This window comes from Dacryopinax primogenitus, assembly GCF_000292625.1.
Source record: "Dacryopinax primogenitus strain DJM-731 SS1 chromosome Unknown DACRYscaffold_4, whole genome shotgun sequence".
Taxonomy (NCBI): Eukaryota; Fungi; Basidiomycota; class Dacrymycetes; order Dacrymycetales; family Dacrymycetaceae; genus Dacryopinax; species Dacryopinax primogenitus.
Window position 1 is genome coordinate 459,539 of NW_024467201.1, and position 15,313 is coordinate 474,851.

At 54.4% G+C, this 15,313-nt stretch overlaps 6 protein-coding genes across 6 annotated transcripts in view; 4 read left to right on the forward strand and 2 right to left on the reverse strand.

The window, feature by feature from the left end:
- The first annotated feature begins 70 nt into the window (after window positions 1-70).
- On the forward strand, window positions 71-2,723 carry DACRYDRAFT_93540 (uncharacterized protein). The gene is made up of 4 exons (XM_040777166.1): window positions 71-326; window positions 380-481; window positions 530-1,824; window positions 1,880-2,723. Exons 1-4 carry the CDS (start codon window positions 189-191, stop codon window positions 2,469-2,471), a joined length of 2,127 nt encoding a protein of 708 aa, XP_040631006.1. The 5' UTR covers window positions 71-188; the 3' UTR covers window positions 2,472-2,723.
- A 42-nt stretch (window positions 2,724-2,765) lies between these two features.
- Window positions 2,766-5,686, forward strand: DACRYDRAFT_87403 (Sec34-domain-containing protein; the record flags this gene model as incomplete). Its single annotated transcript, XM_040776807.1, has 9 exons — window positions 2,766-2,773; window positions 2,882-3,047; window positions 3,098-3,472; window positions 3,521-3,691; window positions 3,747-4,124; window positions 4,175-4,266; window positions 4,321-4,658; window positions 4,709-5,202; window positions 5,252-5,686. The coding sequence occupies 9 exons, from the start codon at window positions 2,766-2,768 to the stop codon at window positions 5,684-5,686; spliced, it is 2,457 nt and encodes an 818-aa protein (XP_040631007.1).
- Window positions 5,687-5,863: 177 nt separating this feature from the next.
- Window positions 5,864-7,667, reverse strand: DACRYDRAFT_114520 (uncharacterized protein; the record flags this gene model as incomplete). Its single annotated transcript, XM_040769836.1, has 4 exons — window positions 5,864-6,315; window positions 6,370-6,468; window positions 6,518-7,469; window positions 7,521-7,667. The coding sequence occupies 4 exons, from the start codon at window positions 7,665-7,667 to the stop codon at window positions 5,945-5,947; spliced, it is 1,569 nt and encodes a 522-aa protein (XP_040631008.1). The 3' UTR covers window positions 5,864-5,944.
- A 2,583-nt stretch (window positions 7,668-10,250) lies between these two features.
- DACRYDRAFT_20750 (uncharacterized protein) lies at window positions 10,251-11,073 on the reverse strand (the record flags this gene model as incomplete). Its single annotated transcript, XM_040772063.1, has 1 exon — window positions 10,251-11,073. A coding segment is annotated over exon 1 (274 nt), but the record flags the coding sequence as incomplete, so codon positions are not given.
- Window positions 11,074-12,024: 951 nt separating this feature from the next.
- DACRYDRAFT_20751 (uncharacterized protein) lies at window positions 12,025-12,551 on the forward strand. The gene has a single exon (XM_040772064.1). The coding sequence runs from the start codon at window positions 12,237-12,239 to the stop codon at window positions 12,504-12,506; it is 270 nt and encodes an 89-aa protein (XP_040631010.1). The 5' UTR covers window positions 12,025-12,236; the 3' UTR covers window positions 12,507-12,551.
- A 1,884-nt stretch (window positions 12,552-14,435) lies between these two features.
- The window catches only part of DACRYDRAFT_76440 (HAD-like protein), a gene marked incomplete at its 3' end in the record, with an annotated part of 1,581 nt that continues 703 nt past the window's right edge, over window positions 14,436-15,313 (forward strand). The window contains exons 1-4 of the mRNA XM_040776202.1: window positions 14,436-14,613; window positions 14,704-14,823; window positions 14,883-14,978; window positions 15,038-15,281. Coding sequence (XP_040631011.1) covers window positions 14,466-14,613; window positions 14,704-14,823; window positions 14,883-14,978; window positions 15,038-15,281 — 608 coding nt within the window. The 5' untranslated portion in view covers window positions 14,436-14,465. The remainder of the gene's footprint in view (window positions 14,614-14,703; window positions 14,824-14,882; window positions 14,979-15,037; window positions 15,282-15,313) is intronic.

Sequence of the window (15,313 nt, forward strand, 5' to 3'; positions counted from 1 at the left end):
TTGCTCCCCCCCACCTACTTCCCCCCCTTCTCCTCCTTCCCCTTCCCCCCTTCACCTTTGGGCGCTTAATGGCCCTGCAGATAGCACACACCAACGGCGTATCACCAAACGGTCCCCTCCGCCCTCTGGCGCCGGCGCTCGAGTCCGTCGTATCATCCGTCATACAGGGACCAGTCGCCTCCCCTCCAATGCATCACACGCCCCGTCCAAGGGGTGAATCACCCGCACCATCACAAAGGCCTAGCCACGTCATCAGGAAAGGGAAACGGTCTGAGGCCGTCGCCCGAGAAAAGACCGGCTGCTGGTCATGTCGTATTCGCAGAAAGGTACGTTGCTCATCACGCACTGTACCCACATTTACAACTTATCTCTATCGTAGAAATGTCATGGCAAGGAGCCGGGAAAAGATGACTGCTCAGACTGCCTCAGGCTAGGAATCCAATGCCTGGGCTGGGGAGAGAAACGGCCTGAATGGCTAAAGGTGAGCTTGACCGATGTTCCCGACGCTCAGGGGTCTCATTCGGTGCAGAAATCAGTCGAGGAAAAAAGAGAACAAATTAAAATGGACCTCCTAGCGAGGAACATGATCAAAGGCCAGCGAAAGGGTGGACTGAGCTCACCCAATGGGACGCTGGACGACAGCGAGAGCCCACCTCCCTCTCTGCCTGCCGTGTATGGAGGACCAGCATCGCCGTACTCCCGATCGCATGGGTATAGCCGCCATCCAGGTGCATACCCGACACCGCCTTCCACGCTGTTTGGCACTGCTCCTCCGCTCCCAGGACAGAACGGCATGGTCCTCCCTCACGCGACACGCATGGAGTCGCCCGAACCGATGCTGGGAGGGTTGAGCTCCGACTCTTCGTCCACTACAGCAGTGGACAAGACCTCCCCCGGTCTGCCAATGCTCGCTTATCCCAACCAGTACTTCCCTCCCCCAGTACACAGTACGTCCTCAACCCGCACCTCCAGCTCCGCTCATGGAGATGCAGTCCCCGGCTCAGGGGCCACGCAATACGACCGCGTGCATCTGGAAGCAGTCGCTTCCGGCACTGCGCTCAAATCTGAGCCGCCGACGATGGCCTGGGGTCATCGACAGGCGGACAAGCTCCTCCAGAACATCAGCGATAACGGTTCTGACTCGGGGATGGAGGAAATCTCGCTCGAAAAATCCAAGTCTGAATCGAAGGCACGAGCCCCTCCGAAGCCTGAGCCGACCGAAATGTCTCTCGCTACCTACCGCTCTATTGCCAGCAACAAGCTGGACGAAGAACAGTGGCGCTGGCTTACGCACTACGATAAGGAAGTCCTTCCGATGCAGTTCCTCCTGCACGGACCCGAGACCCGCCAGCTAATGCTCAACGTTGCCCTCGCTTCTGAGCCGCCATCTGCCATGCTCTGCCTTGCGGCAGTACACCATTACCAGCTGCACCCGAACTACACTCCTACGGCAAGGGACAAGTACTGGGTCTCCGCAGTGACGTCTCTCTCTGAAGGCGTACGCTCACCCCAAGATGCTCTCACAGCGCTGCACCTTGTCTCTGTCTCCCTCTTCAGTGGCTGCCAGCCCGAATGGGCCCCGTTCGTCAACATGGCCCGCAACTGGTGTCAGAGCGCCTTTCCCGGAACCGACGGAAATGCCTTCCGCCGTGCGCTCATAGGTGCCGACCCTCTCACACAGTTCGTATCGAAGACCACGTTGTGGATGGACATCTTTGGTGCTATTTCCACACAGACTGTACCGAGGTTCTTGAGCTGGTACAGGGCGCTCATGAAGCCCAAAGGGGTAGACATTAATGGCGTAGAGCTGGATGCGATCGGCATGTTCGTTGATGTTACAATCATAGCATGCGCATATATTGATGATACTTGTGATTAGGGACAAGCTTATGGGCTGCGACAACGAAGTCATGCTAGCCTTTGCGGAGATCGCTGCGCTCGACGCATGGAAGCTCGAGCAGCCTACAAGCTGGAGCAACTTCCTCCTCGTCGACATGGCTACGAGGATCAGCAAGGAGCTCTTAGACTCTGCGCGCCCGGTCATGCCCCCCCGAGCCGCAGCGGGTGTGTCAGACGAGGTATTCATGCGCAAGCAGATGTCCGCTGTTTTCCGCGCATCGGCAAAGATCTACCTGCACACTGTCGTCTCCGGGTACAGGCCCGCCGTGCCCGAGATCCAGCTCGCTGTGGCAGAGACGATTGCATGTCTGAAAGCGATCAATACCGAAAAGAAGCCCTACGACCGGTCCCTCGTCCTCCCCCTCTTTATCGCTGGGGTGATGACTGATGACCCCGTCCAGCGGAAGTTCATCGAGGGCCGGCTATCAAACATCAAAGACCTGAGCGTGGGTAACTGTGCCCAAGTGCTAGCACTCATGCGCCGCGTATGGCAGAAACGAGAGACGGACGGAGGGGAGGTCAGCTGGCGGGAAACGATGAAAGACATGAACATGTCCCTGCTGTTTGTATAACCCCTTCCTGGCTGCACCTGGACCATATTTTGCTTTTGTTCTGGTTGGGGCTCGCCGTCGCTCGATCCGCCGTGCTTGTCTAGGCTCACGAGTGGGTACCTCCTGCCTTGCGCTCAATCGGCGCCGCGCTTGGGGGGGACGGGCAATAAACTACACCTGCGTTCTTAGACTAGCTTAGCTGTTTTGCACGCCTTTGAAAGCCTAACTAGTGGTCGACACTTTTTGTAGCGATATGTATCACAAACATTGCATCGAACCAAATTATATTAAATGGACTTGATTTTTATTAGTGACATGGGATGGCACGAAGTTGTCGAGCGTGTCCCTTACTGGCTTTGATCAACCATGTTCGATCCAGACTTTAACCGTGCCGTGAGCAGCTACAGCAGCACCTCCCAGCCAGCTGCAAGGCCCTCCCTGCAACGCCGAGCACCCGCCATCCCCAGCCTGACCTTGCAGAAACCGCAGCAGATCACGGTAGAAGAATGGGAGAACAAGGCGCCGTTGGATGAGCGCGAAAGGAGGAGCGTCGCGCGGCTGAAGGAGATCTGCGAGAATAGGCCATTTCCTGCAAAGGTATGCTATGTCTATCTCTTAGTGAGGCATAATCACCTATGGGTTGGTAGTTCGCTTCTGAGACTGCTGTTAGTACGCGTCCTGGCACGCCGAGCCGCCAATCCCCCTATCCTGCCGGTTCACCCCACACCCCGGCCGGTGCACCCACCTCCCGCTTACATCCCTCCGCCTATCCTCCCTTTACGACCGCTGTAGCATTGAACGACTACCTCGACGTGATCAACGCGTCAATCGAGCATGAACAGGAGGCGCATTATCGATCTTTCCTGCATGAACTCGACGAGTATATCGATACTTGCAATGCTATCAACGAGCGACTAGACAGCGTCGAGCATGACGTGCAGAGCATGCTGGAGAGTTGGAGGTCTGTTGAGTCTGGGTCTACTCGGATCCAAGGTGCGAGTGAGCAGATGCTGGAAGAGAGGGTACATTTCGCTATTTGCTCGAGAGGATCAGCGCTGACGAGTGTTCAGGACCGCCTTGTTGCTATAAGTGAAGAGCTGTCTTTCCGCTTAGAATATTTCCAGCAACTGGAAGAGGCAACAAGGATGTTGAATCATCCTGGCGAGTCGTTGGTCCTCCAGACGGAGTTCCTCCATATGATCGAGCGCGTCGACGTCTGCTTCGACTATCTGACTACACATGTACGTGTGATTCTGTCCTATTAGGAAGATCTCTCTAATCGATCCTATTTCATAGAGACACTTCAAAGAGGCAGAGCTGTATTTGCTTCGTTTCCAGCAATGCATGACCCGGGCCATGACACTCATCAAGATGTATTTTGTGGGTATGCTCAAAGCCCTGCAGACCGACGTACAGACCCGCTTGGCAAACAAAGACATATCCGATATTGCACAACATCACTTGCTATATTCTCGATTCCAGTCCGTTTCTGCGCAGGTCGTACCCTTGTTGCGAGAACTGGAACGACATGCCGCCTTGCATCCTGAAGACGTGTCGTCGTTGCTGACTGAATGCCACACCGCTTATTTTACCGTAAGGCGTGGCCTGTTAGTCGGCCGGATCATCGAGGAGATCAAAATCCTTGACCCGGAGAGAAGTGAACTTGTTGAGCTGGTAAGTCCTGCCTCTTGCTCGGCAACCATCCGCGCCTGAGACCTCACCAGACACGTGCTGGGTGCAGCTATCTCAAACTGGTCTGTACGAATGAATTTGACTTGTTCAGACTGTTCTTCACATCCGGAGAAGATGCTATCTAGTGAGAGAATATTCGGTCGTTTGTCTCCTCAAATTCTGACTCTCCTGTTCCCAGTCGTTATCTAGAAGGCCTTTGTGATTATCTCTACGATGATCTTCGTCCCCGAATTTTGCACGAGCCTCGCCTGCTCACCCTTTGCAGCGTTTGTACTGTCATACAAGCATTAATGGTCATGGATGTGGAAGTGCCTCCAACGGGAGCGAGCATTGAGATGCATACCGAGCCACCTGCTGAGGACCCTCTAGCCCGATTGCAAGTCTCACATCTGCTCCAGATGGTGCTACAAGACGCACAGACGAGACTCCTCTTCAAGGCGCAATCCGTTCTGCAGAGTGATATTGGATATTATGCTCCCAAGCCAGGTGATTTAGAATATCCGGGAAAGCTTCAAAGTACGTACCTTGCCTTTCTGCCATAGACGCATTCTCATCACCAAGATCAGACGTCCAAAACCCCGAAAAGGAACAGTCGCAGTCCATTGTTCCACAAACGGAGCAAGATTCTGATGCCCTCTTCCGATTGCCCTCGCAAGCGGTACAGGACACGTGGTATCCGACCCTGAGCAAGACCATCTGGATCTTAGCTCTGCTGCACGATTTTGTCAAGCCGGCTATATTCCAGGATATCGCACAAGAAGCAATAGGCCTGTGTCGACATTCACTCTCAGCAGCTTCAGATCTTATTGCGGGACAAAGCGAAGCTGGTCAGCTTGACGCCCTCCTTTTCTTCGTTCAACATCTTTTGGTTCTAAAGGAGGTTGTTGCTAGTCTCGAGCTCGATTATGTGCGCACAGAGCGTGGCATTTGGGTGGATGGTGTGACAGAAACACTGGGAACTCTTTTACGAAGCACTTCGTCTTTGCTGCGTCCGACGGCGATATTCAGCAGGCGTGCGCAGAGCAACATTGTGATGTCAGATGCCGCGGATCCGAAGATCGTAAGTCCAGCCACTACTTGAAGATGCCATGGATCTGACTGTTTGCCAGGCCATCGATAGTGATCTCAAGCGAGTATGTGAAGATATCATTTCGATCTGCACAGACGAAGCAATTGCTCCGATACGAGCGTTCCGAGAGCGTCTTGCCAATCACACCCGCACAAAAGCTGGTACAGCCTCAGCTGCTCAGCAGGAATGGGGCAAACCAGCCGCTCTGCTCGAAATCGATGCCAAGTTCAAAGAAGACTGTTCCTCCGTCATCAGGAAATGGATTGATCACCTGGAGCTGTATCTTCAGGATCCAGCTACTGTGGCTGTTCTCGTTCCTCCTATGCAGGCACGGATCGTTGAGGAGTACCGAGTCTGGCGAGATCTTGTGCGGGATGAATACGAATGGGGCACCGCGGACAAGCTTATGAGAGAGCCACAGGTTTGGGATTTCGTCCGGGAAGCAACGGGAGAGCCGTACGGACGTCCTGCTTAGTCTTTGGGCGGAATGTAGGGGAGCATGGGTGGGGTGAGATCGAGGATGGGCGACGGCCACTGCGACGCACTTTCCTATTCACTTACTCAGTTTTTCAAGAGCAGGAGATCAGGGGCAAGACATCATGTGGTTATTGCAGCTCAACTCAAATAATGGTATTAACCTGGCACATCATACATGATCGAACTAATAATAACATGGAAATCAAAGTTCCTCTAATGTACAGTCCTTTCCATCTCAGAACGTCCCCATCCCCGCTCACTCCCAATCGCTATCCTCGCTATCCTCCTTCTCTTCCTTCTTGCTCTCCTTAGCCTTCCCTACACCCGCATCTGTGCCAGTAGCGCTGTCGGTACCGACAACGTCGAAGCTGTCGTCGCTGCTCTGACGGGGGGAAGGCGCGCCAGAGGAGAGGGCGATGACGCCCGCGCCTGCTGGTGTGCTTGTCCCAGATGGGGGTGCAGGCGCCGCTTCGAAGGAGGAGGATGGGCGAGGGGTGACGGTGCTCTCGGGGAGGGTGAGGGTCGCGGTGGACGCGGCTGCTGCAGCAACGGTCGTCAGAGCGTTGGTGGAAGGTTCTTCATCATCGTCCCAGCCAATTTCCTCTTCTTTCTGTGTGGTGGCAGCGTCTAAAGAAATCGTCAAATACGCGTCGGATGTGCTGGGAATGCTCATGCTCATACCATTGAGAAGAGCCTTCCGCCTCTCCTCATCGCGCTCAATCTGATACACTCGGAAGAAGTAGCGCTTCCAGAACGTCTCTTCGTCCAGTTCTCCGGGCACTATATTCCTGTCAATCAACACGGACAAGCATTGCGGTGAGATGCCTACCCAAGGAGTCCTTCGTTTCTTTGAGCTCCCCTGTCTCCTGGCCCTCGACCTTCTCCTTCCAATCCTCGTTCCAATGTTCCGTTCCCCAGCTCTCCCACTCTGCCGCGCTCCTCGGCTCCGCGGTAGGGTCAACCCTCAGCACGCCCGGGGTTCTCCTAAGCTGGGCAAGAAGCACTTCCGCTCTCGTCGTTGGCACCTTCATATCCCCCGAGGAGCGCGCCGCGCTCGGGCCCGCTTGGGAGGAGGCAGAAAAAATCTCCTCCCTCCTCTCCCCATTGTTCATGCTGGCACTCAACCCAGGCAGCTGCCATAGATCCGTCCCGTCCCAGACCATTCCCTCTGCATAAGCTGGGTCGTTCGGCACGTTCCTGACTGCTTCTTTCAAAAAGTCTTTCGTTTCCTTATACAACGCCTCGCCCCGCACGCCCGCATCCTTGAGTATCTGTTCGCCCTTGTGCGCGTACTCCTGGGCTACAGCTTCTATGCTGTTCAGGTCGGCAGAGAAGGTCGTCTGGAAATGATGGTACTGGGTGGTGATATCCCGACTAAGCGCTGAGAGGGACGCAGAGGTTGTAGGTGGGATGGCGCGTGCGATGTTGGATGGCAGAGAGGCTTGCAGGCGGTCGAAGAGCGTGGCAGTGGCCGCTCGCGAACGCGGGGTTGTAGTCGACGTGGATGCTTCGCCTTCAGCGGGTGCAGCCGTGGACTCGACAGACGCTGATGCACTGACAGCAGGCACAATGTCTTCAGCGGCACTTTCTGCACCCTCAGAAATCGCATTGGTATCGCTCTTCTCTTCAAGAGCAGACTCGGGAGTAGTCACTGTGGGAGGTCGACTGAGCTCCTGAGAGATACGCTGAGACGCCTCCTGTCCGAGCTTTGACAGCTCCGTCCTCGCCTGGCCGACAACAGAGGTAAAGTCCTTCTTAGCAAGATCAAACGCACTTGCGCTCTACAAGTTCATCAACGACCTATCCAACCACTGCGAAACGTGACCTCGTACCTGCTTGCGGAACCCGCCCCAGAACTTGCCAAGCTGGCCAACAACTTGCTGTACCTCTTCCTCCAAGCTTTGTTGTGGTTGACCTGCCCCTTCTGCCTCTGGAGGTGGTGTACTGGCAGCTGGATTGAAGAAGAGATCGGTGTTCATGATAGATGGTGGTCGTCGAAAGGAATGCCTTGTTGAGTGGGTAAGAAGGGACTGTATGAATGATGTGATGCGCCGTATCATGGAAGCAGATTTGTGGCGTTCCTTCACAAGTTCATTGAACAAGAACAAGCCACTTGTTTGTCTTCTACAATGACCATCTACTCTTCGTTAACTGTTGTGCTTACCGAGTGCTGTTGTGTATATGGCCTTGTATTTGAGAGCTACGCGGCGACATTTTAAAGAAGCCTGATCTTCGATGGCTCTCATGATGTCCAACACCCTCAGTCGTCCTCGAACGGCTCCGAGGAGTCATCTAAATTGACGTACAACCTCGGTCAATGCGCGCAAAGTGGTCCATCACCCAACGGAAGCTCAGTGCCTCTTCTTGGATTGTACTCGAACAATGACCCATGTCTACCCTAGTTGTGTCTTTTGGCTCCTGTTCCATTTGGCTGCTGTACGAGGTCAAGCACTGCTTCAGTGGGATACGATCATCCCCCGAGAGACAATATAATAGCAGATTCTTGCTCTAGGACTTGTGGATCGTCGTTCTTTCTTGTCCATCGGCCAAAGTGTAAACATGTCACAGGACCGGCTGCTCCTGTGCGGTCCTAGGACGAGCCCTTTCTAAGCCTCCTAGCTGTCGGGTCACCTCAACCGAACGAAGGACTGAACAATCCCTAACTCCTTGCACATCATGTGATCTCCACCACGCTTGCGCTTGCAAGTTCCCAAAGGGGCCAATCAAAAGCCAACCTGCTTCTACCAACACCCCCCCTCCCTTCTAAGCCAACCGACCGCAACCCATCTGGGTCAAGTCAGCCCCAACCCCAACTCCGGGACCCGCCCAACCCTCCAAGGTGTCCAAGCTGCCGTGCCGTACTGCGCTGTCCCGTCCCATCCTGTCCTGTCGAGCAGGTCCAGCCTTGCTAGGGTCTCCCGGACCGGGACAGGACCCTCCGACCCTCTTGCTTGTTCTCACATAACAAGCAGCATTGCCGACCTGCAGCCTTCCATTCCAGCCAGAATATCACCCTTCAACCTAGGCACTGACCAGACATATGACTCCTCCAATTAGGTGGAGGACGGCACAAAACGGACCAAAACGGAGCAGGCAAAGGCGGGGCACATCAATACTCCGCGCCTACTGTCTGCCTTGCTGAGGAAAGAATAGGCTTCCCGCTCTATCCACCTTCTGCCGGGCCCGTTTCCAACTTTGTACGTCAGGTCTGGCGTGCGCTGTAGCTGGGGTGGATGATTGTCAGGTCCTGAATTGTTTCGCAGTATGATCAGCGACAGGCCGTGTACAGTGCCCTGCTCAGAGCACGCCCTGACACTAGTTAGTGCTCTCGTTCCCGTTCCTGTTGCATTTCTCAGCAACGCAACGCAACGCAACCAAATCTCCAGATCTCTCCCATCCAGCAAGCGACCGCAGCCCGTACACATCCAACTCGAGGCCTTGCTGTCCCACTGCACGTGCACACACACACACACCATCTCCTACAATCATTCCACAACATAACATAACATGACATAGCAACCTCTCCCCTCCTACTCAGGGAATCACAGTACAAGCAAATCAACTCCCCTCACGTAACATGTAATGTAATGTAATGAACGTAGTGTAATGCCCGACGCGACTAGCCCCGCAACACTGGACTAAACTTGTTGCAGGGTCCGGAAATGCGGAAACGGAAAAAACCCAAAGTGCTACGGTAGTGCTAGTGGTACCGGTAGCGGTACCGGTAACGAGGTGACGCCTCATGCAGCTTTCCCTGTTTTTCTTTCTTTCTTGATTTCAGGTGCTATGGTATTCTGGTACTATGGTGGTACTATGGTGGTGCTATGGTGCTATGGTGGTGCTATGGTACTACGGACGCTCGCGACTGCTACGTACGTTACTCCATAGTGCACCTCGATACACAGTACCGACGTACCGATACCCATGGCCACAGGTCGACCTATTCCGCCATATGCGTGCGTAGTACGTACTAGTTCGACATCGTGCCCGATCGTCCCACCAACCCAACACAAAGCTAGTCTGCACCCCACGGGCCTTACATCCTCCGGAGCCGGGTGCTCCAGTTCCCGTTCCCATTCTTTAGGACACTACTCTTCCCATTCTGTTCTCTTAGAGCCGGGCAAGCCCAGAGAAAGGGATCCGACAAACCCGACCTCCTTTTAAACAGCGGAGAGGAGTAGAACACCACAAGGATATTAATAGCACACCGAGGATACCGAAGATCGCAAGGATAGAGGATAGAGGATAGTAGACAGCCATTCCCATTTCTCTTTCCAGATTAGTACATCCTACACTGAGACACTATACTGCCTTAGTCACTAGTGTACAGCAACAGCAAAAGGAAGACAACAAACAGCAACAGCAACATCAACACCAACACCAACACGAAAACCGGACACGGACACGAACGAAACAACACGAAAAGATATACAGCCAAAACAGAAACAGAAACAGAAACAGGAAAAAGTCCGGTTCCTGCCTACTCCTATTTAGGAGTCCATACAGGTTGGGAGAAGTTTGGTGCGAAAAGGATGGTGGGTCGAGCACCATGCAAGGCAGGCTAGGGTAGGGTATGTATGCGCGGGAATCGATAGTGAGTGCGTGCTCCGTCCAACCACAGAGCGAGAGCGGGAGGTCGGATGTTTCAGGTTGTTCATACGTCGCATATTCTTCGAGTCCAGTTGTCGAGGCATAGTAGTTTGCTGGTAGATCATAGTTATCCATAGTTCGCACTTCAGCGCGCCCAACCGACAGGCATCCACCAAGCCCTCCTTTCTTCTTCCTCCTCCTCCGCGGGTGCTCCCAGTCCCTCCACATCGCGGAAAGAGACATACCCCTCCCTATTCTTGAGAATCAAGCTCGAGTGATCAGCGTTAAAAGGCGGGGAAGGGGGGGGAGTGATCGGCTGCGCCTGGGTCGGTTTTCGTTTAGGAGCAGGAGAGGTGTGTGCTCTCGAGAGGACGGGTTTGGAGGGGGTGACACTGGCGCGCGGCCGAGGGCTGCTGGGGCTCGTCGGTTCCCAGGGCCAGTCAGCGTGATGCGCCGGAGTGGGCAAGCCGCGGGTGGCTACACGGGCAGAGGTCGTACTAGCGAACGAGTCGCTCCTGCTCAACGCGGGTACGGGCATAGGGCCGAAGGTGGCTCCTTCCGACAAGCCGCGTTCCCTTTCCCGTTGACGCCGTTCTTGCTCTCTCTTCTTCCTAGCCAGCTGGGTAGGTGACGGAGAGCGGGAAACGTGTACTATCGAGGTTGTCTTGCCTATCCTGCCCTTGTCTGCCGATGAACCACGAGACGGGCGCATACATGTCTGTTCTGCGATCTCCGCGAGCCAGTCTGTCTCGTCATTGTCTTCGTCGTCTTTGGAAGTAGATGATCTTGGGGAAGGGAAGGGGGGAGTGGAGGGCGGGGAGTAGGAGGCTGAAGCAGCCCGGGAGCGGGATCGGATTGCTGATTCTGCTGCTTCTGCTCTTTGCAGTGTTGCGATGAGAAGGCGTTCGCAGCGGGATTGAGCGGGTGGGGGTGACATTGTGCGGTGTGGTTGTGGTGATATGTTGAGTGAATCGAATGAAGTTGTGCTTGTGTGTTCGGAAGCGAGAGAAGGAGTTGATGCTACTGAGTAGTCTACTTCTCTTGTAGATGGTGTTGTGAATAAGTCGAATAGTCTTAGTGGGCGATGAAGTGAAGCAGAGTGTGATCTTGAGTGGGAGTGAAGGGGGGACATTGTCGAGGGAGAGGGCGGTGGGGCGGGGGGTCAAGTGGGCAAGATATGCACTTGTGCCTCAAGGCGTATAAGGCAAGACAGCAAGTGAACAACGTGGGGGGGAGAGGAAGGTAAGACTACCTCTTCACTTATGACCTCCTTGTCGCCTCACCCCCAATTCAGCCAGACCACCTTTGCCCACTTTATGCTCCCGCGTCCATCAGTCCAGACCCATTCATCTTTGATCCCGCTCACAACAACGCACCCCCAAACCTTCACTGGTCACCCTCGTCATCTCTGACGCGTACCCAATGTCATCCAGTAACTTATTCCACCATCGATCATCCTATTCCTTCGATTGTACATGGATTATTCAACCAGCATTTGTAAATACAGAGTACTTGTACAAGCACGTTCACCTTCGTCCTACTTGTTCTCCATCCATCCCATACGCACACGACCCGCGCCTCCCACCCGAACCTTCCCATCACACCCATATCATGACAAATCCTCCCAGCCCAGGAACGCGTGCCGTGGGGTCTATAACATCCCCCTTCCCTCCGCTTCTGCTCACCCTGTCACACGTCCGAGACATCCCTCCTCCTGGGCTATGGGCTATATGTCGTATCACCCCGCCTCTCTCTATGTATTGGAATTCAGTACTTTTTAAGACTCGCATTTATTAGGATCCCGCCTTCACCTATCACCGAGGAGGGGAAAGAAGCACTTTGGAATTGGGTTTCCAGCCACGCCGCTAGCAGCTCTTCGTTCTCATCAACAACCCACTCCAACCAGCGCACACTTGTAACAGAACCCTGCTCAGCCTCCTCCTAACCTTACATGTACGATGATAGGAAAGCCAGCTATGCCAGGCGATAGGTTAACTTTCTCTGAAATTGGAACGGGAACTGGAACTGGAACTGGAACTGTGAAACTGTTGGTGGGGCTGTCAGCCACCAGCATACCTGTCCAACTGCACCACAACCCACCACACTTTGACCAATCGGCCAGGACGCCAAAGTCGGCACACCACCAACACACCCAACAACGTTATGTACGCCTGCCTGATAGATGTATATGTATATGGTCGACCAGCTGTGATCCCGTACCCGAGTGAACCGCACCGGAGCGGCCTGCGCAAACGCGGTCGGGTGACTCCTCCACTTATCTCCCCTCCTTCTCTCCTCCTTCCCAATCCCCATTCCCGTCCCCGGCACTCCCCCACACTCCCCCTCCCGTGGTAGGTGGTAGGCAGTCCTATCCCCCTCCTCCAGTCATCCGTGCGGATCAGCGGACGAACCGGTCTATCATATACCCTCCCAATCCCCATCCTTACCCCATCCCAACCCCGATCAAATAAGATCAATATCAAGTTCAAGTTCCAGATCGGAACAAGAACAGAACAGGACAGGAGGAGGAGGAGGAGTAGGACATCAGATCAGTACCAGTACCAGTACCAGTACTAGTACTAGTGATATGACCTGAGGGCCGAGGGAGGGGGACAACCTACTATTAGTACGACCTATATCTATATCTATACCTATACCTGTATCTGTAGCAGATATGTACAGTACTGGTGGATCTTCCGAGGCCAAAGCCCCGGCTCCCTAATCCTAATCCTAATCCTAATCCTAATCCTGTTCTTCGTTATCAGCCGATCAGCCTCGGGCTCCAAGAACCGAAGCAAAGCGTGGGGGAAGAGCATAAGAGGTATATCGATCATGCTGAAATAGGCGGTAGACTGACGGTGGCCGATGGGACTGGCCGATGGACGATAGGATGGACGATGCACGAACGATAAGCTCGCGCCCGCTCGGCCTCCGTCAAATGGTTAATTGACCATCTTTAGCGCAGTATGGTGATCAACCTGGCTGCATGTTTGGATACTTGGATGGGTTCTGGGCATGTGAACGACCTTGAGGTTCTGGTGCGGCCATTACGGGAGTCGGAGCCGGGCGCTTATGATTGATATCAATATTAATGTTGCTGACTGTAATATTGCACACTGTAATGCTGGATATACATTATTCATGGGCTTGTCAGCTTTCATCACACGTTGTGATACCTGCCCGAGCGGACCGCCCGTGGCGGGCCTTGGATCGCAGGGGATAGATGCATATGTAGGTTATTGTTGTCTCTCCGTGTTGTTCCGCCGGCCCGACGATAAATATTGACACTGACATGGACGCTGACATGGACGCTGACATTGTTGATGATATTGGTGCGTCTTGGAGCTCGTCCGCTTGGATAACACTGTTCTTGTGATTGGTCCAGCTGGCCATGGGAGATATCGAGACCCGTCCACCTGGAGATTCTTCGCGCATCACTGGGAGTTCAAGATCCCCAAGCCCATATATACAACTGGATCGTCGCGAAGCTTCCCAAGCACAGCTGGCAGACCCGAGGGAGAGGAGACATCTGGAGTGGGCACTTCACTTCCCGCGGAGTTGGACTTGGACTCGGACTTGGGAGGCGCTGGCGCTGGACGTGGTGTTGTTTGCCCCGGAAGGCAGGGGATGACGGGCGGATCTGTGTGATTCCTGTCTTGGGCTTGGGTGTTGATGCGATTGATGGAAGAGTTGGGCAGAAGGGAGAGGCCCGGGTCTGGAATACTCTATCCTTAATGGCTGCCAGACCAAGTTGGTGCAGGACTCCGCAGGTGATGTACGCTTCTCGCACCAGTGTTCGTGTGTCGTTTATCGTTATTATATTTGGTGCCAGCTAGATGCCCCGGGTTTATTTGGGAGATTATTTGGGAGCGCGGCTGAGTCGGAAAGTCGCCGAGGGAAGCACCGAGAGACTGCGAGTGTGTGAGCAGAGTGCGCGCTGGCGAAGTTCTGGGTTCTGGGAGAGGCGGGGCTGAATAGAACGATGTTATTTATGGTGATATAAGAGGGTTGGAAGGGTTACTAGAAAGGATGTCTTTCTGGAAGCGAGGATAAGCTGTGGAGAAACATGGCCGTACAGAGACAAGAAGTGCTTCCCAACATTCGGTATGTTGATATCCCGCCATCCATCGTCCAGTCTCCCCTCCCCTCCCCTCGCCATCGCCCCCGTCAGCGACCAGCGACGGCCGATGGCCCCTCCCATCCGGCTGATCACCTTCGACGCATTCGACACGATCGTCCGCCCCCGACTGCCGATATTCGTTTCCTACACTCAGATATTCAAGGCGCACAACATTGCCGTTTCTCAGGAGGCGGTCAAGAGGGCTTTCAAACCGTGTTAGTGCTGCCCTGTGGTTGTTTCGTATGAACGTTTCTCGCTGCTTGTCATGCTCTATTCTGCGAGAGGTTGCTCACGATGGATCCCAGCGTTTAGGAAAATAGAAGCCGAGTACCCAAAGTACGGTCGAGACGCAGGCCTAACAGCCCGGAACTGGTGGGGGAAAGTGATCGCCAGCACTCTAGAGAGCGCTGGTGTGCCGCAGGAACGTGTGTCTCCGTCTCCCCATGTCTAGCATCTCGCTTGGGTCAATGCTCAGTATGGCCAGTTTCTGAGAAAGCTCTCCCGGGCGTCGTGGACGATTTGATGCGGCATTTTGGGACTAAGGAGGGGTATGACCTTTTCCCTGATGTCCTGCCTGCATGTACGTTACCCACCGTCGCTGCATGACTTCGCTTACACCGGGAATACATGTAGTACAAGCACTCAAATCGCTACCTAATCCGCCCCATCTCGCCCTCGTGAGCAATACCGACTCGCGAATGCACACCGTGCTCTCCTCCCTCGGGGTTGCGCATTTCCTCGAGCCTGCGATCCTCAGCTCCGAAGTGGGGTTCGAGAAGCCCGACCAGAGGGTGTGGGAGGAGGCTGTCCGAAGGACCGGGTTGGAAGGACTGGATTGGGAGGGGAGAGGAGGGGTGCTGCATGTTGGGGATGAGCTGGCTGCGTGTGTCCCCGTGTTCTGTGAGCCGGGTTAAG